General features: G+C 40.7%; 1 protein-coding gene across 1 annotated transcript in view; it reads right to left on the bottom strand.

Moving 5' to 3' along the window:
• Positions 1 to 24,366, bottom strand: part of ANKH (ANKH inorganic pyrophosphate transport regulator) — a 97,634-nt gene that overhangs the window by 32,546 nt on the left and 40,722 nt on the right. Inside the window, exons 2-3 of the mRNA XM_064705487.1 lie at positions 9,227 to 9,443; positions 1,016 to 1,134 (exon numbers count right to left, since the gene is read on the bottom strand). Of these exons, the coding sequence (XP_064561557.1) occupies positions 1,016 to 1,134; positions 9,227 to 9,443 (336 nt within the window). The remainder of the gene's footprint in view (positions 1 to 1,015; positions 1,135 to 9,226; positions 9,444 to 24,366) is intronic.

The raw sequence follows: 24,366 nt of genomic DNA, 5'->3' as shown, positions 1-24,366 counted from the left end.
GAACCTGGTGTGAACCTGGGCAAACATTAGGCCATTAATGCAATGAAAGCACTGTTGCATTGAGTTCCTCAATGTTGTCAGGCTGGCAGGGAGAATAGGGATAAATTTACAGACTGTATAGACATTTCTGAGCACATCTAGTAAGAAAGAAGCCCTTCACAAATCAGATGCTGCACAGGATGAATTATCATAGTAAATCTAATACATTTAATAAATCTAATAAATGATAAATCTAATAAATGATAAATCTAATAAATGCACCTGCTGGATGCACCTCAGAAGTGCAATATTCATTGGCCCACTGAGTTACACTGAGTCCTATCTGGAAAAGAAATCCAACTTCTTTTAAATGATCCCACTTCTTTTTATTGTCAGCAACTGTTTCAAGCAGACAGAGAGGTGAGAAAGTGGTGGAGGCATTGGCATGAGAAAGTTCTCCTCTACCAGTTTTGCACACAGGTAGAGGCATTAAAGGAGCTGCCACATTTTCAATGAGCCTGTTGACCTGGGAAGCAGGAGCTCTCCCCATGTGTGGCTCCCTTGCTCAAGCATTTGAGATACACTTGTGTTAGCTGTGCTTGCAAAAACTGATGGTAAGAAACATCTTTTTGACAAATTTGCTCTGAGAAATGATTGATTTTATTCCTTGTGAGCTCTGCAGGTCTGGGAATGCATGGCAAATCCAAATCTTGCACTACAAATCAGAATGAGGTTACATATGGACAACCAGTGTAGCTCACCACAAGACTACCAGTGCTTTCCAACAGGCACATACTGTAACTCCGACAAGGCAGCTGAGGTTTTTGACATTTGTCATGATCCCTGGATGTTTAAAGTCCACTCAGACAATTTCTCCATGTAGCAGATGAGTCAAGGTATGTAGAGAATTACTGCTTGCCAAGGACACATCTTACTTCTACATACTTCAGTTTCCCATCAGGTAACCAAGTTTGTGAACTAAGGTCACAAAAACATAGCATTAACATTAAATTTCAGTTCTGAATCAGGCACTCACCATGGCATCCATAAAAGGGAAGGCAGCAAGATAAAGGAAGGCCCTCCGAGTTTTACTTCCCACTGATTCATCCACATGGTGCAGCTTATTGATAATGTAATACCCCAAATCACTATATGCTGTAAAGAAACAAGGTAAGAATGAAAAACAAAGCTTGCATATGGACTCTTGGGTGAGACATTCAGAAGTACCTGAAAGGCTGTAATGCCTTGGAGCTCAGACACACATCCACTTAGCAAGCAGCTGCAAGGGCTTCAGATACTGCAGCCTCACCAGCTGCTGTTTATGACTAAGAAGCGCTCTCATGGTTCTTTTTAAAGTAACCTTTGGCAGAGGCATGATAACAAATGGCTGGGTTGGGAGTGAGTATAGTAAGTGCCACATCTGTTTGCTAAATGAACACACTGATACTCCAGAAAATCTACTGCTCCTTCATTAAATCAAGGCTCTTTATTAGAAAAGCTTTTTCACCAGGCATTGTGTATTTCATGGGATTTAGTGCCTTATAAATGCTGAAACCATCTATTATCACTGCATTCTCATGACATTACCTGTAAACCTGCCCAAAGCTGTAAAAGCATACTGTGATTTGTGATGGCATGCAACAAATCACACTCATTATGTCTCTCCCTTACTCTGCCTGATGATCACCTCTGCCAGGACACTGTGCTTTGCTGTGCACTGTGACTGTCAGGACACTGTGCTTTGCTGTGCAGCCCCTGGGCAGCCTTGACCTGCCTGAATTCCTTCCTTATCTAGAGCCAGCACCTCCAGAGCCACAGGTCAGAACAGGGCACCTCTGGAAATCAGGGGGTTCCCACTCCTGATTGCCGGTGTGTTCTTCGCCATTCTGTTTCAACCCAAGACAACTTTCAGTGTTGGACAACTCTCTCTTTCCAGGCCTCTCTTCTCAGAGTGTTGGGTTGAAGGCTGCACAGACATGGGAAGTCCCCACACAGCTCTCTGCAGAACTGCTTACAGTTCTGTTTGTACCCATGTTATCCAGCTGTTTAAAAACCTCAGTGTTCTCCCAATAACCAGGAATAACAAAGGCTGTGACTGGGGTCTGAACTATGGAGACAAATATAATACGCAGAGGTAAATAATACAAATAATTTTTAACTTTTTATAAACTATGTTCTAGACCTGCACATCATTACTTGATTTCCTCTATACACTTGCAATAGTTGTTAAAAGAATTATTAGGCTGTAAAGCCAATCTCCCCCAAGGCAAGTAATGGCAGAATTATTTGTGTCTGGGGAACCTTATTTCAGTTCTCTCCTACCTGTGTATTTTCTAAGTTAATTATTTCAAATGTGAACATCTATCTAGTTTTCCATTTATAAAAACCCTATTATCTTTGTACAAATCTTCATATAGGGTATTTCAGGAGAGATCCTTTTCATGCATGCAGGTCTCATAACTTGATTGACAAACACTAACATTAGTCATCAAATTCAATCCTCTTAGCCTAAAACTGCCTTTCATAACTTGTAAACAATATTTGGAAGCAATTAAAGAGGAGTTTAGGTTGCCATTGTTTTGTGATGGCTTAGAGATACAGCAGTTAAATGATTTACAGAACTTGAAAGAATCTTTGAGTCCAAATAAAACAGTGTAAACAAGATAGTAAAATAAAAGAAGGTGATATGACAGCACTGTGAACAAACACAAGCCTCATTCCAGATAACCAGAACTGCCCAAAAGATGCTAAAAATGTTTAAAACTCCTCCTTTCCCTATGCTGTTCCCGATCTATATGTCTTCCACCTGAACTATAACTGTTAGACTCACAGTCTCCAAATTGACTGAGTAAATCCCAAGTTGCTTAGCCATCTTCCTGAGGCACTCCAAGTCTTGTTTCCTTTTGAAGAGGGTTGGGGAAGAATTTTATACCAGGACTCCAACTTTTCTTCAGTTCTAAGGCAGTTTAGTCCCTTAAGTGCTCAGGTGCTTGTTGTAGTTCAAACACCAAGCACAGCCTCTTTATATTTTTGCATGAATAGCCATGTGCCAATCTTCACTTGGTGTTTTGAAAGCTACGAAGGGTTTTTTGCATGGTAAGTCCTTGTGGAATCAGTAACCTTTTTGTCTCTAAAGGCCATTGTGGGTAGTTTTTTTGGTTGATTTACTATTACAGAAAAATTCACAGAATCAGAGGGTCAGAGGCTGAACTACTCTCACTTTTAAGAAAAGAGTCATAGTTTATTGGCAGGGCATTCTCAAGGCACTTATGCCATTACAACTCATAGCACCACATTTTTAAGGTTTCTAGGGATATCAGCACTGAACTCTGTACTCATGAAAGATTTTCTTTTTCCTCTCCCCATCAAAAAAAAGTTTAACTGCATTTTTTAATGTGATTTTGGTTTTAAATATGTAATGGTTGAACTTAAAACATTATTTTCAAAATAGTCAACTATTTCATATGTCAGTGAAAGCACACAATCACTTTCCCTGATATCCATGAATATTTCTGCCCTCACAAAGAAGGATTTAGCAAGCTGAGATTCACTGACAAACATACAGGCATGTGTCACTGAGCCATGAATCAAGCAATTGCTGATGCAATTAGAACTTAACCTTGGCCAACCTTACAAACTTATTATGAAGAATAGTACAAAATTAATAACACAGACAACAGAGCCAGAGAGTATTACATGAATCTAAAGCAGATGGCACTTCCCACTTCTTGCATCATTTCAACTAAAACAGAAAAGTCAAGACAAGCTGCTTGTTTGCTCTTCTCTAGTACCTCATTTGTTTTGCTATGTCTAAGGATCAGATTTGCTACAGAGGCTAAGCAGGAATTCTTGCTTAGCAAGAATTAGCTTTTGGTTTTTCCAGCTGAGTTTTAAGACCCAGAAGGTCAAGAAATGACACTGAAAACTGTACACCTAATTGGAACTCCTGGTCCCTACACGGATTTCTCTAGCAAGCCAATTACTACCACACAAACTTCAGACACCCTTAAAACAACACACTCTTAATGATGCCAGCAATCTCAGACAAATACCTCTACCGTAGTTATTTTGGAGCCGACTGCTACTTAAATCACAAAGAAAAAACTCTCAGAGGAAGTGACACCATTTACTTCCAGACATGGAGCTACATATATCAAAAATAGCTTTACTGGAAGAAAAAAAATCCAAAACACGATTTTGGGTAAAGTGTGTTCTTTCTAGACACATTCCATTTACATACTTTCCTGCCAGTTTTAAAAATGAACTTGGAAACTTGAGAAGTAACAAATCTATTCTGCTGCTTGTCAGAAAGATGGTTCACATGGCCAAACGGATGCTCATGAGTTTCTCAACCACAGAATGTTCTGAGTTGAAACAGACACACAAGGACCAAAAAGTCCAACTCTTTAGTGAATGGCCTGTACAGGGACCAAACCCACAACCTTGGTGTTATTAGCACCATGCTTAATGCACTGAGCTAATTTGTTCAACTAAGGGATTTGGGCAGATAGGAAAATACCAATGTGAAAAACCAATAGCAAATCTTCATTTGGAGATGCCACAGGGTATACAGATTTCCTTATGTCATTGGTTAGCTTGAATGTAAAACAGAAGAGAAAGCCTCTATTTTCCCATGTGAAAGCTCAGATGAGTGTTTAAGGTCTTGAGATTTTTCTTCTTTGCTTATTATAGTAATACATAAATTAAAGAAAACCAAAACAGCTTAGGAGCATCTCAGTGAAGACTGATTACTGCAATCATATTTTTCTGTGCTCAGGTCTAACTCCAAAATTGCATTACATAGATTTTCCCAAATCTATGAATGACTTTTAGTATCTGAAATATCTTCATATAAGCCAACATTTTGTAAGTCTCAAAATTATCCTGTTTTAACTGAGACACAATCAATGCTATCCAAAAGTGCTTTCTTCTTTTGTCCTGAGTAGCTTGTTGAAAAGCAACTGCCCCTGTTGTGGGAAAAGGGTGGGGGCAGCCAGGGAAGCATGTTACTGCTTTAGCAATGACCATGCTGAAGTAGGACAAATTTTTAATGAATAAAATTTTACTTTTATTTAGAGAGGAGGAGGATGGAAAAAGCAGCAAGCCCAGATATATTCTGATTTGTGTTTCTGTGCTGTCCCTTTTTTCCAAGGCAAAATGTTTCATATACCCCAGAATAGTGATCTTGTTGGAACAAGACTGAGTAAAAGAAATACCTCAGCTTGCTACAATCCACTCTGTAATTCCTAGTCTCTGGAAAATTCCAGTAGTGTTACACTGGAATTGCTAGGATTACACCTATGTCTCAATTCCTATTGAGATTTTTAATGTACATGCAGTGACCATGCATCTGGGAAGTTCAAAAGTATCAGTGGAATTGCCAGGAACTGCTGAAGTGTTGCCCTTTGCAATCTGTGGCCCACATTCAGCAGCCTGACAGCAATAAATGGGCACAAAACATATCACTCAAGTGTCTTGGCCATCCAATCTGCCACAGATTACTGCAAAAGTTAACCTACACTTAAGTTCCAGCCTTTTTCTCCTGGTGATGACAATGATCCATCATGTTGTTTTAATCAGGGATAGTAAAAAGCACAGAGAATATTTCCTCAAAGTAACTGCTGTCTTGTAATTTCTGGAACTACTGAGAATCATTCAAAAGGAAATAAACTTTCTCAGTGTACTATTTCTCAGTAAACTAGTGAAACTAGTGAAAAGTTGTGTTGTAAACTAGTGAAAAGCAATAAAACAATGCTGTTTTATTGCCAAAGGAAATGTGCAAACTCTTCATGACACTGATGTTAAAAGGCTCACTTAGTATGGAGGGCTTACCAGCAACACTAAGAAATGCAGTATGTTAGCATAATGTTATATAAATGACTTTTCTCCACTGTCAAGCTGGCAATTTAGTAAGATATCAAAAGTATGCAGAGAGGCTTAGCATCTTGAATCCCTTCTCTTACAGCCACCAAAAAGCCAGTCTCTGAAATAACAGGACACTTTAGACCCTGGCTCCATAGTGACCTTCCCACCAGGAGACTAATTGGTGGCACTAGCTGCCCTCAAAGTAGCCCAGGGCAAGGAAGGCAGAAAGAATATTGAATTCCAGATCACATCTGAAACAGCCAGTCCAGGAATACTGTACAAGTTTACAGTAGCGTTGGAAGTAGGATGAGAACATGGCTTTGAATCCCTTTGGGCAACTTGGTTCTCAGATGTTACTGCCACCAGTACAGGGGAGTACAGGAGCTGCAGGTGAGGACTTTGCAGACCTTCATAAGGATGTGGCTGGGTGATGACTGAGGGGCTCAGAGCTGGCAGCTGTGAGTTCAAGTGGTTTAGCTCCGCCAGTCACTGGCAGTGGGGATTGTGAGAGCCCCAGGAGGGAAGCAGCAGTGGGAAGCTGGTGCTGAAGCAATGAAGCATGAGTCAGGTGGGTGAAACGCTCTGGTTTGATATTTTCCATGAGTAGAGGCCACTGTTTGTGAGGAGCTTTGTGTGTAGACTGCAAATAGTCTCTATCACAGTTGGAAATGTGGTGATTCATCGTGGTCACTGTGTTTCTACCATCACTTGTTTTCTTCCTTTTGGTACTCCTTATTTCATTGGGCTTTTTGTTTTCTGTTTCTTCCTGGGCTTTGACAATCCATGGCAGACAGACATGTCATCTTCCTTAGCCCTATATTTACACCATGTGGGAAAAAAATTAGTCCCCTAAGTGTTATTTTTTCTCTTTTTCATCCACCAAGCACCAGGGACCTGTATTTGTGTCTCTTGTAGACAGCCTGTGATGGGCTTGCAGCTGCTGGGGAGCACTTGCAGGTCCTAGGAGGCCGCCTGTCACTGGATTCCTTCTCCTCTTCCTGCTAGGCAGGCTGTGGATCTGTGGGTCAGAGCAAAATAATCAGGACTTGAAACAGGCTCAAAGGAAACTTGGAACATAAAATTTGGCAACATCACCCAGGCAATTGGTGCTAGAATCTGACTAACTCCATTCCCTCAGGCGCTCTGCCAGTCTCTGCTGTGGCCTTTGCATATTTTCAGGCATAGACAAGTTAAAATACCAAAAAATATTTTGCAGTCTGTCACCATAAAAAGCTGAAAGATTGTGTGCAGTCCTTTAATTCAGGACTTTAAAGCATGGTAAGCACAGCCTCTTTTTCTCCCCAGTGTCTGCCGAGTGCATTTCAGAGGTTCTGAACCCAGCAGGGCTCTACTTCCAGGCAAAGGCAAGAAACTTAGCTGACAGGTTTTCCAACCATTGTTCCAAACATCTCCTTTGAATAAGAGGTCCCACATGGAAAATCCAGTTATGTCTTTCACCTGGAAATCTGATAGTTACACTTAAAACTTTCTTAAAATCTATTCTAGCTTAAAATAAAATACTGTGTGACTAGAAAATAACTTTTTATCCAGCTGGCAAAGGCAAAAACTTTGACCAGCACTGGCAGAAAAGCAAGTGAGCAACTAGAAGAGCAGCTCTGGGGGATGAAGGAATATTCCAAGCAAAGAAATATGAGAGCCAAATGTACAAATGGGCCAAAATTTATAACACTGACTCAATAAAACAGCTTCAAATGTAAACATGTTTAAGAAGTGACCAGTTGAAATCAGTGAATTATATTAACTGGAATGCAAGGATTCAGTTTATAAAATTAGCAATATCTAATCCCTGGCACACATTAGCAATATCTAATCCCTGGCTAGTGAGCCATAACTGTAAGCATTTTTTATGACTGTAACAGGGAGCAAAGCTAAATAGCACAGGGCTCACATACCAGTGGTGGAATAAGAGATATGATGGTCAAAACAAACTGTAGTGCTTGGGAGGCACATAGAGCTGCTGAATATAGCTGGCAGCTAGAAAAAGGGTAAGAGCTGGGGGCATTTGTGCTTACCAGATGGATCTTGAACCTACTCAGGCAGGAACTAAAATAGTCCTATTCTATTCTATTCTATTCTATTCTATTCTATTCTATTCTATTCTATTCTATTCTATTCTATTCTATTCTATTCTATTCTATTCTATTCTATTCCATTCCATTCCATTCCATTCCATTCCATTCCATTCCATTGTACATGATGAACTGCAGCACATGTTGCCCTTAAGATAATAACAGCCTGATAATGAATGCTCCCTTTGAGACCACTCTGAGATTTCACAGCAGTTCAGAATATTGCCTTTACACTTGCATTTCCCATATTTCTCTGATGGAATGACACCCTACTGGTGCTGATTCAATCCAATGCCTGTCAACCAACACATGCCTCCATAGGCTGTCACAATTACCTCCTCCCTCCCACCCCTTACAACTCTCAGCTTTTTAGGATTTTACCTGCTCAATGCAGTGCACTCTCTGCTTCTTCCTCCAGAATCTCCTGCTCCTTGTTGCTGTGGTCCAAAGGTTTCAGCTCTGCAGAATGAGCCAGAAGGTGCAGAGAATCTCGTGGAGTTCTCGGAGAGGATGAAGTTAAAAATCTTCCAAGTTAAATGGCTTTTATTGCTGTGGCTGATGCTTGAGCTCATATCCCATTTTTTGTAGGCTCTCAAAAGCTGGCAAATCCTATGGCTGCCTTTTTTAATGTTCAGTTTGTGTCTGCTTGTGTATTTTCTTTGTTTCAGAGTACACTCAGGGAGTTGGTCAGTTTGGTACAAATTGCTCTTACTAACCTCTTCCTCACAGATTAATTATTCAACAGAAGTGGATGATGCCTAGCAGCAGTAGAAAGCAGTACCTGATAGTTTAATGAGGATGCTGGCTCTTGCCTGCTGAGAGTTTGTACTGTGAGATAAGTAGCAAAGGAATAGGTACAGAAGGAGTACACCAACAATAGCATCAAGAATGACAAACAGCCCTACCAAGCACACCTTGAAGTCCTGCCAAACCAACCCAGCAGATACTGCTGGCTGATCATTACTACCTCACAGTAACACTGAGCTATCAGCTTCAGGGAACCTGTCACCCTCATCAACATTTTGCTCACACACCTGACTGAAAGAGATCAGCAGCATGCTTTGTTTCCAGGCAGGAGGGCCCTGTGCTTGGAATCTGCTTCTTAATAGCCTGTTTAAAAAGCAATAAAAATTGCGTGGATAGGCAAGATACCAGCCCAAGAGAGCTCATCTCTTCTGCATCTCCTGCTGTACTTACAAAATGAAATATTAAGCCTCCAGCTTAAGCAGTGTGAAGAATGGATGAGGGCAACAAATTAAAAGTCATATTAACTAGACATGAAGTGACCTTACCTATTAAAGTATGAAATACAGCAGCTACAGCGCCAGCCACAACCATGCACAAAACTGCTTTGGTCCTGTCTCTCTTGCTGTTCACAAACACCAGACCTACATTTTTGAAGTCACTCATGGGACCCGTGAAGAACTTCATCAGGGAGTATGCCAGCCCATAGCTGGCCAACATTTCCACAGCATCTTCCTTGACAGCAGCAATGCCCCTGTTCAATGCCTGTGGAAACACAAAAAGAGCAAATGATGTAGCGCATGTGGAAGGGTACCAAACACAATCTCCTGCATCTGGTTTCTGAAGGAACAAGCAAGTTTAGCTGCCAATGTTTTCATCCCAAGCTGGACTTTATTTCTTTGGATTCAGCAGCAATAACTTGTGACCTGTGACACAGGCAAGATAAGTCAATATAGATTAAATTCTGGTAGACTCAAAGATAAAGTAAATAGCTACTTCTGAAGTATATAAGGGAACTTCTGCCATACCAGAAGTCAGTCCCTTTGCTTTTTAGAGTAATTTTATGGCCTGGTAATAGTCATGGATAATACAAAACCACTGAAATACTGCTCTGAGGTTTCAGCCATGATTTCAACAGAACATAGTCCTTGCAGCTCATTTTTACAGGCAAAAGTTCTGACATACACTCAAAGTTAAGGAGCTAAAAATTTTTTCCATGTAACAAGCTTTTTACAATATCCTATGTAATTGCTGCAAATAACTGATATTAGTCTATTACTTTCATTGTTTAATGAGGCCAAATATGCATGTGATTAAACATAACTGATCTCCTTTCATGTAGTTGACATATACATATTTGTGTATATGCAAATTTGTGTATTTGTATTTGATACCATATTCATTTATATGCCCTTGTAGGAAATTTAAAAATAACTACAGCACATATCTTTCAAGACATATTCAGGAACAACTAACTTACTAATTTATTCTAGGTCTGTGTTTAGGAAATGTCTGCCAATTAATTACTGAGAATTAGACATTATTTTTATAACTAAGGTGAGCTGTAAAAAAGATGTATAACATTTCTTCAGATTCCAGCTTGAACCAAAATGCTTCTAAAGTATTGAATAAAAATGACAGAATGACAAATTTTATCTGCAGTGTGACAGCATCAATCATCTGGTACACCCAGCAAACTGTTGAAACAGTATTAGATTCAAAAAGCATGAAGGATGAAATATGATTTTATTTTAGCAAGTATTTAGTTCCTATGGGTTACAGCTGATGTGTGTTGACAGGGCTGCAGCAGTGAGGCCAACCAGGCACATCTCTCCAAGCCACCATCCAAACCTCACAGACACTTACACAGTTCAAATACTCTTTTATCTGAATGAACAAACCAGCTAGAGTATCATCACGAAATTGTGGTGAGGTCCTTCCATTTCAAATGTAAGCATAAACTTTTTATTGCAGTTATTTGACTTTATTTCCCCTTCCAAAAACCATACAAGCAAGCAACTCCTATTGACTTGAAAAGAACCTGCATCCCTGATGTAGAAATGAGCCTTTTTCCTACTGTTCTTTTCCACTCTTTCTATAAGATATTCTTAATTTTTCAGACTAAAGCTGCATTGTCAACAGAGCAAAAAGCTGTAGAAAATACAACCTTCTCCACCTTTGATGTCTGCCAAATCTCTCTCTTTTAATGTGCTCTGACCTGAATGCCTGAAGCTCCAAATATTTTCATCTGTCTTCCTTCAGTTTGTTCCTTCCTGAAAGCACCATGTGCTAGATATGGAATAGCTGCAGCTGCTATATGTAACTCTACCTGGGATATAGATAATTCCATCTATTGCATTGATATCAGTTTAAATTATATTAAATCTGCTCATGCCAAAAGCACTAGTGTGTGCACAAAAGTGTATTCGAACAATTTGTGAAAGACTGTGGCCTCTGAAATGAATAGTCAATTGTAGTTGTCTTTTGTGATGGTGAAGCAATCAGTTTCAAGGTGTATACAGAGTTACAATATTCTAATTTAAACTTGCTAAAAAGATGCCTAATCTGCCAATTGCTATTGCCAGTAATAGACAAACAGCCTTAATTATGCCAAATAAAGGATTCCTTGATCATGGCTCTTCCTCTCTTTTTTCTTCTGTCAAGAACGAAATATTTCTGGCAGCTTCAATTTAAAGAGAAACAGCTAACCAAAATCAGGCAGGCTAGTTTAGAAACTTCTCATCACATGTAAACAGCTGGATTATTTTCAGCAGTTTCACAAGCACAAGTGCTTTCTTCCTGCTTTGTACAACTACAGAATACCAGAGTCTGTGGAGGATGGTAATCCACTTCTGACAAGGTCATGGTATAAACATGGCTTTAAGAAATGACTTTTTGTCGAAAGGCATGGCACTAGGATCCCTCTGCAGAGAGAAACCTTTGCCTAGCACGGACCTCATGCCAGTGAAAACAGCTCCATATGACTCTGGCCCCAGGGTAACTAAGTTTTTCCATCTAAGTAGGACAGACAGAAAGACTTGAGCACTCCTCTTTCTCTCACTCTCTGGTTTTACTGATCTCTTTTGAATGAACAAATGACAGCCAAGTAGATTGCCTCTGAGTAATATTCCCTGGAGACACCCTGCGTACCAGGTAAGGAAAACTGGCAAAATCCAAAAGGGGCTTCTGCAAGAGATATGCTGCCATTAATTTTACTCCTGTGGAACGTGTGGCTGACATGATGAAATACGCTAGAGGCTAGCCCTGAAAAAGCAGTTCTTCTAAATGCTTCTTTGGAAAGATCCTTAGGAAATGAACAGTCAATAGGGCTGTGTTTAGGGATGGTTTAGCTTCTGTAGCCTTTTCTTTTTCACTTCAAGATGTCAATATAAAACTCTTCATCCTCAATTTTCAAACTCCCTATGAAAACTTGCATGGCTTTTCTACCCTATGTACTTCCAAATATTTCTGCTGCTGAAGCTGTTAATGCCATATTTGATAGCCTAAAATTCACAAGAAATCCCAGATAACTGATAAGCTGCTTCGGTGTGCAGTATGAAAGACACAGATACTTGATCTTTCATGGCATGCCAGCCATGCAGTTGGCAATCTTCCAGTCTAATTTCCTGTTAGATTTCCAATTAAATCTGTCATAAAGAAAGGCAATATCAACCAGGGCAAGGCCTCCATTCTTTAATCTGACTCTATTTTGAACCCTTTTTGTGTGAACAGAAATCAATAAGGAAACTTCATCAGTAGCATCTGTATCACAAGCAAGCATCCCTCTACAGAGATTTGTGTAGCTTGTTGGTGAAGTCACACAGAACTTGGTAGCAATAATACTAATGACAATATTTAACACAGCACGTTAGCTTGATCATACACATTTCAGGTGTCATCCTACTTTGAACTGGCCTATTCATACCATACTTGATGGGATAACTAAGCAATTCAGATGCTGGAAGACAGGCAGATGTTGGTGACATCACCTTTGCCAGAATCCTAATGAACCACTAATCTAATACAGTAGTAGGTGAAAATGTCACAGTAAAGTGCAATTGATCAAATGTGATTAAAACAAAGCCATAGATATTGCTGACCCTTCTTCTAGAAATAACAGAAAAAGCCCCACAGAACAATTCCAGGCAGAGCACAGTCTGGTAGACACATGGACAGTTTAGCTGAAGTAAGTCGTAGTCCTAATACACTTCTCAAAATGGCAGACACGAAGATGCACTGTTACTTCTATGCAATGTCTTCTGTAACACATTTGTTACCACTAGAAAGATGAAATCTTTACTCGAGGACTGCTAGCAACCCTTTAAACTTTTTCTAAATGAATAATTGTGTGCTGTCTTTAATGTTCACTAAAATCAGAGAGGAGCACCATTTTTAAATTCCCATCCAGAAGATTCAAGTCAGAGGAATATCAAATACACTTAACATTGCAAGCCAGTAACCATGTCTTTACAATTGGGTACTGCAGCTGGATTTAGCCTTTTATAAGGAGCCTATGAGACCTTTATCAAATTTCTAGGACATGCATAATGGATGAATCCAACAAACGTTTGCATGCAAATGCTGTGATTGGAAAAGCAACAGTTGTGAGAAAAATGTCAAAGGTCTAACTTGTCCTATTTTGCATGAACTTTTAGCACTATTCACTAATGTTGGCAGAAAAGGTTTGGTTCTAATCTAGGGCTACACACCTCTGTTGCCAAAAATTCAAAGGCTGTCTCTTAAGCTGGCTCCATAGAGTTTGACCATTATTCATATGAGCCTCCCTTCTCAGAGACTACTGGATATTTTACTTAGTATTGATTCAAAAGTATAATTTTTTTTTTTAAATCCACCAGGAAAGCAACATCTATAGTACAAGTTTTCTTCTGTGTTTAAAACTGATTATTACCTACACACTATCTACATTTCACCAATCTGTATCTAACTATGCAACACTTTCTACTTCATTTGAAGTTAAATACTAATTGTGCAGTCAATACTTGACCCCAGTGCACGTGTTTTAAACAGGAGGATGTAAATCCAAGAAATGTAATTTTTGTCAATGCTCAATATTGCTTATTTCAGAAAAACAGAATGTGACATACTAGAAGATGGCATGTTCCTATGGCTTGTTTGAAACTGGGACTCTGCCTGAGATGTTTTCAAGTCTGTCCAAGCTAGTTATCTACTTACAGGTGACATCAAAAACCTGCTCTGTTTGGCAAGATCTTGGCCAAATGTACATTTGGTTCAGCAAACATTTGTAATGTGTTGCCCTTCCCTGCAAAAATCTTTCTTCCTATGTGGTATTCCCTAAGAAAACTAAGAGAACCAAAGTGTCCAGTTAAAGAGCAAGCTGATGTAGGGGACAGTCTATCTCCTGTGTCAAATAATCTCTCTCCTGATGACTCTTGGCTGAGTTTTCATTTACTAAATTCTGTCCCATTGAAATATTCTGCCTCAAAGGTACCAGCAGGCTCTGGCTGTTCTGCCTCCCGCTGTCACCACTGCAGGAGCTGTGCTGCCAGAAGGACAGACCTCTGATAGATCTGATGCTCTGAAAGCATGGCATAATTGAATTGCTGTGTAGGTGTCACCTGAGCACCACTGCAGCTGCATCTCTGCTTCTGGATGGATTTTTCATAAACACAGGAGCCCCCATGGGCAATCTGAGATAAATAGGTAGTTTTTTACCTCTGAACAGGCCTGTGTAAGACTTCCACGGACACAGGTATAGAAGTGAGAGAAAACTGGGGAAAAATAACACACACACATTTATTTGGGCTCAAGAAGATTGCCCATACTGTATGAAGACAGCTCTGCAATGGTAGAGGGAGTCAGACTTTGTCTCTTGAGGATTATGACTGAAGAGTGTTTATTCTTTTGGGTCTTTCTGGGGGGAGTTGATGTTTGTTTTGTTTTGTTCTGCAGCGCTTTTACCCTAATTCAGTATCTCTAATTTTGGGTCAGCATCTGTTGTAGCTCATGTGTCAGATGTCTGAAATGCCATCTGAGGTCAATTCCTATTAGCCCACTATTAAAATACTTCACTTTACCCCTGCTCTCCCTACTGAAGCTAGCTGTGGGAGAACAGCCAGTCACCCCTGTTTACAGTGCTCTAAGTGCTGACATTGGTTCAACCCAGAGAAATGATCCCAGTCCTCAACAAGAGACCAGAGCTCTGAACCCCACCTGAAGGAGGACAAAATGCCTGTCCTGAGAGAGGAACACTTCAACATCCCTGTGGAATGTGGCCTGTCTCTGGAGAGGATGTCCTTTAGGACTGACCTGAAAATGAGAGCTGAAATTCTTCTGTTGCTGGCTGCTTTTTAATTCACAATGCAGGGCGAGTGTCACATTTTATCTTTTAAAAAAGTTAGTGTACAAAAACAATGTCATTCTAATTTACTCTGCCTGCTTAAGCAATGAGAATGTGGCCTAGGAGAAGAAAGCTTACATACCATGTGAAACAAAAACCAAGCCATGAAAACTAGAATGCCATTGGTTGCAGTGGAAACTAGAATGCCATTGGCTGCAACTTTTTTCCCCCCCATTCACCTTCCTGAGCAGCAAAGAAAAGCAAGAATGAACATTTCTGCAAGGTTCTTACTTTAACAGAAATGCCTGTGACCCTGATCAGGATCTCAGTTTTACTTGTTGAAATTAGCCATTTATTGCCCAATGTCCAGGCTGTGTGTCCTGAGAGAAGTTTAAATAATTACCCTAAATCCAAAACAACATAGTTCTAGAGCACTTGCAGCTCTCACTTGACCTGGGATGCATGAGGGAACTGAACCTTTAAATAGGCACAGCTAAGAGATGCAGGAATAACTACAGCAGTAGTGGCAACAGTCACCTCAGTGGAAATGGAAAATCCTTCCCACTGCAACAATTAAGGCAGAGGAGGACATGTGTGGCAGCTGGAGGAGCAGCAGTGGCACACTGCCCCAGGGCACCTACTGCTTGTGTACAGGTTCATGAAAAACAGGTTACAGCACAATGAGGCAGAGAATAATACAGAAACCACAGATGATAGTGGTGCATGACCACAGGAAAGAAACCAGACTCAGTGAAGCCAAAAAGTGGCTCATTTCAAATTACATTTGACAAAGTTCCAGAATATTTATGACAGGGAGCAATCCTGGAGAGGTGAATCAGCTGCTGCAGATGGCTGCCTCCCTATGGGATGTGGAGAACACTGGTCCCGCAGCCAAGAGAGCTATGAGCCATGACTGTGGGAAGCCCTTCAGGACACACATCCTTCTGTGGAACAGGGATGCCTGGCACCAGCATGAAGGAGACCTAAACCACTGCCATTTCCACTGATGTCTGCAGAGAAACACGACTCCTGAGGTGACACCATAAGCTTTAACTTTTCCTGGCCTTTTTTAGGCAAGCAGTGCTTCTAGGGGAACAGGACAAAATCAACATCAGAGATATTCCTCTGCATTGTGACTTTCCTGGTATCTTCTGACTGATGCTAATTGATTGTCAAAAATTGATTCAAGGGGAAACATGCAAGGGAATGCTTTGTTCCCAAAGCAGTGTGCAAGCTTTTCATTCAGGTTTCCCTGGAGCTAATCATCAAAGGTGAGAAGCATTTGGGATTATGTTGCATAAGCATGGCAAAGTCTGGGCTGAGGTTATTTGTCTTCAGATCTTCATGCCAAAGACTCATTCTCCTCTCAAAAGCTTGTTTCTAAGTCTAGGAGTACAGACAAATAAAATAGAGACATAAATGGAGACACAGAAAACTAGGAGGAGGTTGGTTCCCTGTCTCTTCAGAATGCCCAGTGGAATAGCTATCATTTCTTCACCAAATTCCATTTTGATTTCTTTTAAGTGCTAGAAGACACTGGGGAGGATACAAATGCATATCATATGGATCTACACACAAAGAATATTTCCTGTAATCACAAGCGATACAGTATCTACAGTGGTGCTCCTTCTTTTGTTTTTAATTTCCCACAGAAATAGGCTCTGTTCTCTTCCACACATTATATCCCCAAAGTAAAAAGTCATCTGATTTGCTATCAGTTGGGCACTTCATAAAATCATTTTTTCTCATGTTTATAAATTAAATCTCTGCAAGGATTGTTGTAAGACTTGTTCGTATGCACACAGCAAATCTAACCCACGAAGGTCCCGCACCCGTCAGTCTCACAACTCGGGCATATTGCCTTTTTATTAACACTAACTCAGTCTTTGCTGAAGGACTGCTCATGGCTCTCTCATCCTGAAATGCAGAGTGCCCCTTTCTCCATGATTGCACCACACTAGGCTCCAAAGTGTACAGAGAGGTTCAGGTTGGAAGGGGCCCTGGGGCCAGTTTAGAGCGCTGCCACAGGCTGAACATCTGGGAGATGTTGTGGAGACCCCACACCTTCCCTAGACACCCACCTGAGAGGCCACTCTCACCTGAACTTTAACATGTCACCAAAACTGCCATCTGAAGGTCCACATCTGCCTCCCTTGCACACTAAAGTTTGCTAGCATCAGCCTAACTCCACTTCCCTCGTGTTCCTTTCTCTCCCTGAAAGATCTTTTGTTTCATCATTCAGTACCACTTCTCCTCGCTTTCACCAAAGATCTTGTCCTCCACATTAAACCACCTATGTTTTTACCTCATAACAAGAATATATTTAGTTCCACTTGTCTTCTAATTTTCACCCCTGAAATAATTTTTCAGTATTTTTCAGTAATTTAGATGTTGTGTTTGTTTCTTTTGTATTTCTACATTCATGCCTTGCATATGAAGCCAGGCCTCTGCTTTCACATGTTTTCACATAAGCAGCTTTCTTAAGTCATATTTTTTCACATAAGGTCACTTGACACACATAATTAAAAGATCCTATATGTAGTGTAAATCCATTTTTTCCCCACCAAAGAAAATACTCCAATAGGGGAAAAAAATCCAAGCAAACACTTCAACATATCTGCAAAAGTACTTTTTCCAGCTGAAGGATGAGGGAAAATTAATGGGGTTTGTCCCTGGCTTTGTAGATTTTTTAAAACATTTTCCTTAAATCTTTCAAATTATAAAAACTCTTGATGCATTTGGTGAAAATTTCTGAAATTTGGCATAAACTATCAAAAATGCCTTAAAGCCAGAGCAAAACTTGGCCAAGCACCTGCAAAATATGAATTTTGCACAGGTTCAGTAAAACTTGTTGAACTACTTTAACTGCACGGAAATCTTGCCTATATTTCAGCTGTGCTGTGTGCTCCTGGGCATCAAGCTCAGAGCAAGTGAAGGTCAAGCATCAGCACACAGCAGAGACCACACAGGTTCAAGTCCTTAAGGAACCAGGACATAAGAACACTATCCATGTTTGCTTAAAGCAAAGGGCAAAGTTACTTCTCATTCTACAGACTGAAGCTGCAGTACCCTACTATGAATTCTTTCTCTCAGGAATTGTGAGGTGATTGATTCTCCTAAAGGCAAGATGAGTAAAATTTACTTTTTTTGCTTAATTTTTCTTATTTCTATACACTTTCCACTCTTTATTAATGATTCAGAGCCCATGTCCTCCTACGTGGAAGACAAATAATTGACATATCCTCTCAATTCCCTTTCTGCCTGGATTTTAAGGAATGTATTAATTACACCCATCAAACTGTGTGAAAGCCAGCAAAAAAATTCAAAGCCATCAATACTACAGCAAAACCTTTTATTATAACCACATGTACTATTCTACCAATTCATGGCTGCTCTAGAGATCAGCCTACTGCTGCTGTTGTTTTGAACTACTGATTTTGCCAGAACTGGTAGTCAGCTGGGAGAGGTGGGCTGCTTCACTGGAGTATGGTCCTGCAAACATGTATTTTGGGGTTTCATGTAAAGAAGAAGAACAAATTTGTTACTCAGAAGTTGAAAGTATGATAATTAGGGAGAGCTAGCTTTTGTTATCTGCTCTTTGCTCCTCCTCTCCCCTAATGTGGTTCAAATTCATCAGTAGCCAGCAGCAGACCGAAGTAAGGGAACCTCACAAACTGCAACTCCTCTGCTGTCAGTGGAGCTAGGCAAAATATGTAAAGCAACTGCGTTTCTGCTATTTAATTAACATTTCTTGCATGTGGTAAAAGGCTAAAGCAAACCAAAGCAAGACTGCAGGTTTTGTTCATTCAGCATGAGTAAATGTTCTCTCTCACTGCAGACAGGAGAGGTTAAGGACCCTGCTGAGCAAATGCATAAAATTCTTGACTTGTCCAAGACTGGGCTTAGGAAGAAGCCTAAGTACTGCAGTATGTCAAAAACCCCTGAACAATCTACAAAATACAAAGCTACTGTGATTACAAAAAATACACATAACCATCAAACAAGGCTTCTGTGCCTGACTTTGGAAGTTGGAGCTTGACCAGCTGTCCCCAAACACGCAGTACAGCCCCACCTTTACACGCACTTAGTGCGCCATGCAATTATCTGCTGTCCATTATCTTGCTCTAGAAGCATTTATCTGCCCATGTGGCCCAGCAGGGACTTGTTACTCATGTTCCAGGGCTTGCCCATCCTCAGCCCAGCAGAACATATTTGAGGTCTGCTGTTTTCCTCAGCTGTTGTGTCGGGAGCAGGGAGCACGGCTGGTTAAGGGCTGTCATTAAGCAGCTGCTCCCTCCAGCACGGGCAAAGCGCAGTTTGGGCTAAACAAAGCTGAGTTTGTTAGGTGTGAGTGCCTGTGACTGCAAGGAGAGAGCTGCCAGAATAGCTCATGACTTAATTGCTTAGAAGCGACAAATAGAGGGCACCCAGATCACCAGCCTAAATACAAACTTGGTGTTTCCTCTGCTGGAAACACCCATCATAAATAAAGTCCTCAACAACAGTAGGAAAACCTTTCATCTGTTTTATTTTTCTCTTCCATTCTTATTCTTTGTAGCAGCTTTATTAGGATAAGATTGAAGTTACTCAGTGGACTTGAAAACAAATTGTGGATAGTGGCTGTGGTTTCATTTCTCTAAAGCTAGTGCAAAACACACTTTAAAGTATTTTCAATTTTTAAAGAACTTTGCAATACTTCAGTATCTGCAGAGAGTGAAAGTCCCACTAAATCAGTAATTTGGCCTCTAGAATTTAAACTAATGTATCCATTGAAAATAAATGGAAAGTGGGTGGTAAAGGCGTGGGATAGAGGAAGACAGAAAGGACAAGACGTAGTCTCTCCCCAAAGTAAAATTTTCCCTCAGAAAATCTAGCCTTCTCTGTCCTCATCCTAAGTTTTGAGAACCTTGGACTCCTTGCCTGGTTCCTGCAGGTGTTGTTGACAGGACTGGCTAACATTTCCTTTTAAAAATAGCTCGGCTGGTTCTCTCAGTATCCAATGACACAAAGTCAACAAGTCATCCCACAATGAAAGTATTGCACATGGGTTTTTCCAAACGGCGGCTATATGCAGCACAAGTAACAAACAAGTTTCTCTAGAAGTCATGCACTCTTTTTGAAGCACCCCATCTTTCACAAGGGGAAGCACAGTAATATTTCTACACAAGCAAAGATGAAGTACTCTTCTGACCTAGAAGAGTGGGATCCATGGGAGAACCTGATTACTGCTGCTTATGTTATCTCATGGCAGCTGGGAGCCAAATTGCTGCTCTTAAATAAGTGGATTTCTGTGACAATGGAAATAAGGTGAAATACCAGTTCATCTGAAATGCAATCAAGCTAGATATACTCTGTCCTCACTGGAGTCAATGAAAAAGGGGAGATTTGGAAAATGTATCATCTTAACCTCTTGGTAACACATAAGTTTATAGAGGCAGTCAAAAAAACATTCTTTCTGCATATAGTGGGACACACAGGCCACAGAGACAGGGGTCCACTGGAGCAATCTTTAAATGCCTGGCAATAATTAATTGCCTAATACCTTCAGCAAATCCCTAGTTAGTGTGTCTATTTAGAATTCTTTAAGCAGTACCTAGGCAGTCTTCTCCACAGAGAAAGAAAGCCTTGGAAGTACCCATGGAGTTGTAGCAAGTCTTGTGACTTTGATTTCCATGTGTCCAGCAAGGGAGAGTCTTAATCAGAAGTGCAGTCACAAGTCAATTTGTGAGTGTTCTTGATAACATGCCAAATACATGTCATAGTTTGATGCTTAATCTAATTTCAAAGGTGTCCACTCCTGGGTTCACAAAACACAAATTAAAGGAAAGAAAAACCAAAAAAACCCAACCAAACAAAAAAACATCTTCCAATTAAAGAGGTGGCCAGGCATACTATGGATGGCTTCCTCCACTGAGGAACTGCTAATGTTGCCGCAATAATTCTCAAACTGGGTTTTGCTGACAGCATTTCTACAGACTTCTTCAGGTGCAGAATATCTGCCACCATGACACCCCTGACAAACTCAATGCTCTCTTAGCCACCCAACTTAAATTCAAGCTTAAAACTGTCTTTACTGACATCCTTTCTCATTCTTGTATTCCTGATGCAGTGACCCCCTCCTTGCTAAAAGTTATTCTTTCAGTTGCAATGAACGTTTTTCCCACCACCCTGCTCCTTTAACTCCTCAACTTGAATTGCACAGGTAAAACTTACTAATTCATTTTCATTTGTTTTATACAGGCATGAGAGTCCAACTTTTTAAGTTCAGGAAAAACACTCAGGAATTCTCAAAGCTTAAGTGAAACTGATGCTGGTACACCATAGTGCAACAGGTAATTTTGCCTAATAGGTTCTTTATCTGAGTCACTGGTTTTAAATAATGGGTGTTTTTACTCAGGGATGTCAAAAGTGGTAAGAAATGCAGTGAAGATAGACTATCTACCACTTTTTTACAGCACTACTCTACATTGTGCTGAGGTTTCATCAGAGGAACAGCCTCCCATTACAGTCTCCCTAGCCCCCAGACCAGCCTTGTTCCACTTTCTGAGTCATTTATCCCTCTATTTCCACAAAGTCAAATGAGATGCAATCTCTTCTCTATCTTTTCCATACGTGAGGTTTTTTGTTCTCTTGCTGATAAGCAGGGAAGTACAGAGGATGTAAAACATTAATTCCGAGCAGCTATAATTTATCTCTGACTTGCTCCAATGCAAAATACAAAATTGGCTTCAGATGGGCATCCTGCCAAGATTCTTAAGCAGGGGGAGAGAGCTGTCACACTATTGCCATTATGGGGGTTGAAAAATTGAGCTGGCTGGCTTTCATAGCACAGCATAGCCTGTAACCTGAGTGAATATTTCACTACCTTTCTCTGTCTACCAGAAAAACAGGTTACAATTTATCCTTTGCTGAATCTTGAATACTGATGGAAAAAATATGGCTGTTGGGCTTGCTTTGTCAAGGCCTGCAGGGCAGCTGGGCAAAAGCATTAAGTGCTCCCAAAACAGCCTCTGAAATGTGCTGATGCTAAGGCCACCAACTTGCACTGCAGTGGCACACACCCTAGGAGTAAAGCTCTTGTAGGGGTGGTGTGTAATACCAGAAATGCAAACACTGCAGCCACGTGAATGAAGCCAACAGAACACAGCAATCCCTACAGAACTCTGCTTTTTCTACTTGCAGGGTAGGAAAATTGAAATTAGGATGTGCACAGCCACTGGTGGAGCACTTCTGGGACCGAAGTGCCAGGAAGGCACTAAGACCGCCATATTTTCAGGTGCAGGTTGGGAACGAATTAGCCCACGCTGATCTTGACAAATAATTTTTTTCTGAAGTCAGAGAAATGAGGTCCTCAAACAGACCTTGTAGAGTCATACTGGGAGCAAACATCTGAAATATTTTGAAGCACCCAATGCTGGTTGTGTCTTAAAATTAAAACTGGAAGGTATGCTTGCAAAGAAAATTAAAATTTCTTTGAGATAATGCCACATGATGGTTTTGATTGCTACTCCCTTTGGTCATGTTCTTGCTGATAATCTATTATGTTTGTTCTGAGCAGCCTAGAAGAAACTTGCTTATACTTGTCACAGGTCCCAAAGGAAGATTTATAACTGGAGTTTAAACAAGGTTATAGTCTGGTGGAATTCAAGAAATGATCTAGCTTAGGAACTGCAGTTTGAGCTGTAGAAGTATTGTGGGATGATCCTCCAAAGGACTGTAATCTGGCAACTGTGATCCTAAAGGGGTGGATCTTCAAAACCAGCCTACTACAACTGTAAAAGCACATTTTTCTATGCCAGGTATTTAAAGGCTTCAGTGGTGCTGCACAGCATATGTAATTTCTAAACTCTCTGTTTGGAACTCTTTGGTCCAAAGAGTGAAATCCATGACTGTGACGAGTAAAGCGGATGCAGGTGTCATGACACCTCTCTTGAATAGTCTTACTTGGGGGTCAGATGATCCAAAGAAGAGCCTTTCTCTTGGATCACCCCAGATTTACTGCAGGCAGTGAATTCTCTGAAAGTGGTGACTCTACTGTGATGACAAAGTGGGGCAGGCCTCCTAACCCCAGTGAGCTCTGGGGCCCCATCCCCAGGAACATGTAAGTCTCTGCCTGTTGCTGGTGGGCACCTTACAAACCCCAATGGGTTTGTCCCTGGTGGGTTGATCTAACAGCAACTTCAGCCTTCTTTAGGTCACCATGCACTTTATAAAGAGCAGTAAATGGCATCACAGAACACAGCTTCTCACTGCTGCCCACTGTCAGACGCTTTAGACTTTAACACTCTCCTCCTCTAGCCTCCTCCATCCTTGGATGCATCCCTGGCAGCTCTCTCTCAGGCATGGGGCAGGTCTGTACACAGTGCCTGCCTGCCATCTGAGCCAGAACCTGGTGGGTTCCAGTTATCTCACATGCTGGGTCTCATCACACATAGCTGAGCTGGCTTTAAAAGCCCAGCAAACTGCCTCCCACTCTGCCATGGGGTAAAACCAAATTGGCTTAAACATAAGGACTGTATTTTCATAAACTTCGATGCAGAGAAAATTATTGTATCTCTTTGTGTATATTTCCCCGTCTCTGAGGCAACTCCCTTACTACTACCGTGTTCTCTTTATAGAAGTTCTGACTTTATGTTTCAACTTCCCTTTTTAAGTGTTTGATATTGGAGAAAATCCTTTGTTGAGGTTACACTGGAGCAGAACTGTTGCCATCACTGCAAATTTAGGCAACAGTGTGACTGATTTCTCAACTCCAGGGAAGAGTGCCAAAAACCTTATTTTATAGTAGGAACTGAGATGCAATAATTGTGTAACTCAACAGTCTCTTCAACAAATACAGTTCAAATCTGGGTGAAGAATTTAATTTATTATGTTAGCTATATGACTTATTTCACTTTGAACAGAAGACCAGCCCACTCAACTACATAATCAAATTCTATGTTTTTTTTTTTTTGGCTGTTGATCAGAAGATATAAGGAAAATAAGGTGTTTCTTTCTATTACACAGCTTTTGTGATGTCTTGCCCACAGGAGACTATCTTGATTCATTTAAATAAAGATGCCTTTGAGGAAGCAGATGCCTGTCACAGTAGTATCTTGTGGATTAAGCCTTTTCTCCTTGCAACTGGTGGGATTTATAACCAAAGAGCCTGGAATTATAGGCATTGTAAGATTAAAATGCAATTCTACTCTGAAGCTCTGTTGCACGCTTATCTTGAAACCCAAACAGCATAGGACAAAGAAGAATTGTCTGAATCTCTTTCGGTCATGCTATTTATTTTACCCCCAATTTGGGGATCAGCTCTTCAGCCCCAGTTAGCACCAGCACAACTGCATTGCCCCTTAGCTCTCAGACTGTGGACAAAGATTT

This window comes from Zonotrichia leucophrys, chromosome 2, assembly GCF_028769735.1.
Source record: "Zonotrichia leucophrys gambelii isolate GWCS_2022_RI chromosome 2, RI_Zleu_2.0, whole genome shotgun sequence".
NCBI lineage: Eukaryota > Metazoa > Chordata > Aves > Passeriformes > Passerellidae > Zonotrichia > Zonotrichia leucophrys.
This window is presented reverse-complemented; position numbering and strand designations above follow the sequence as displayed.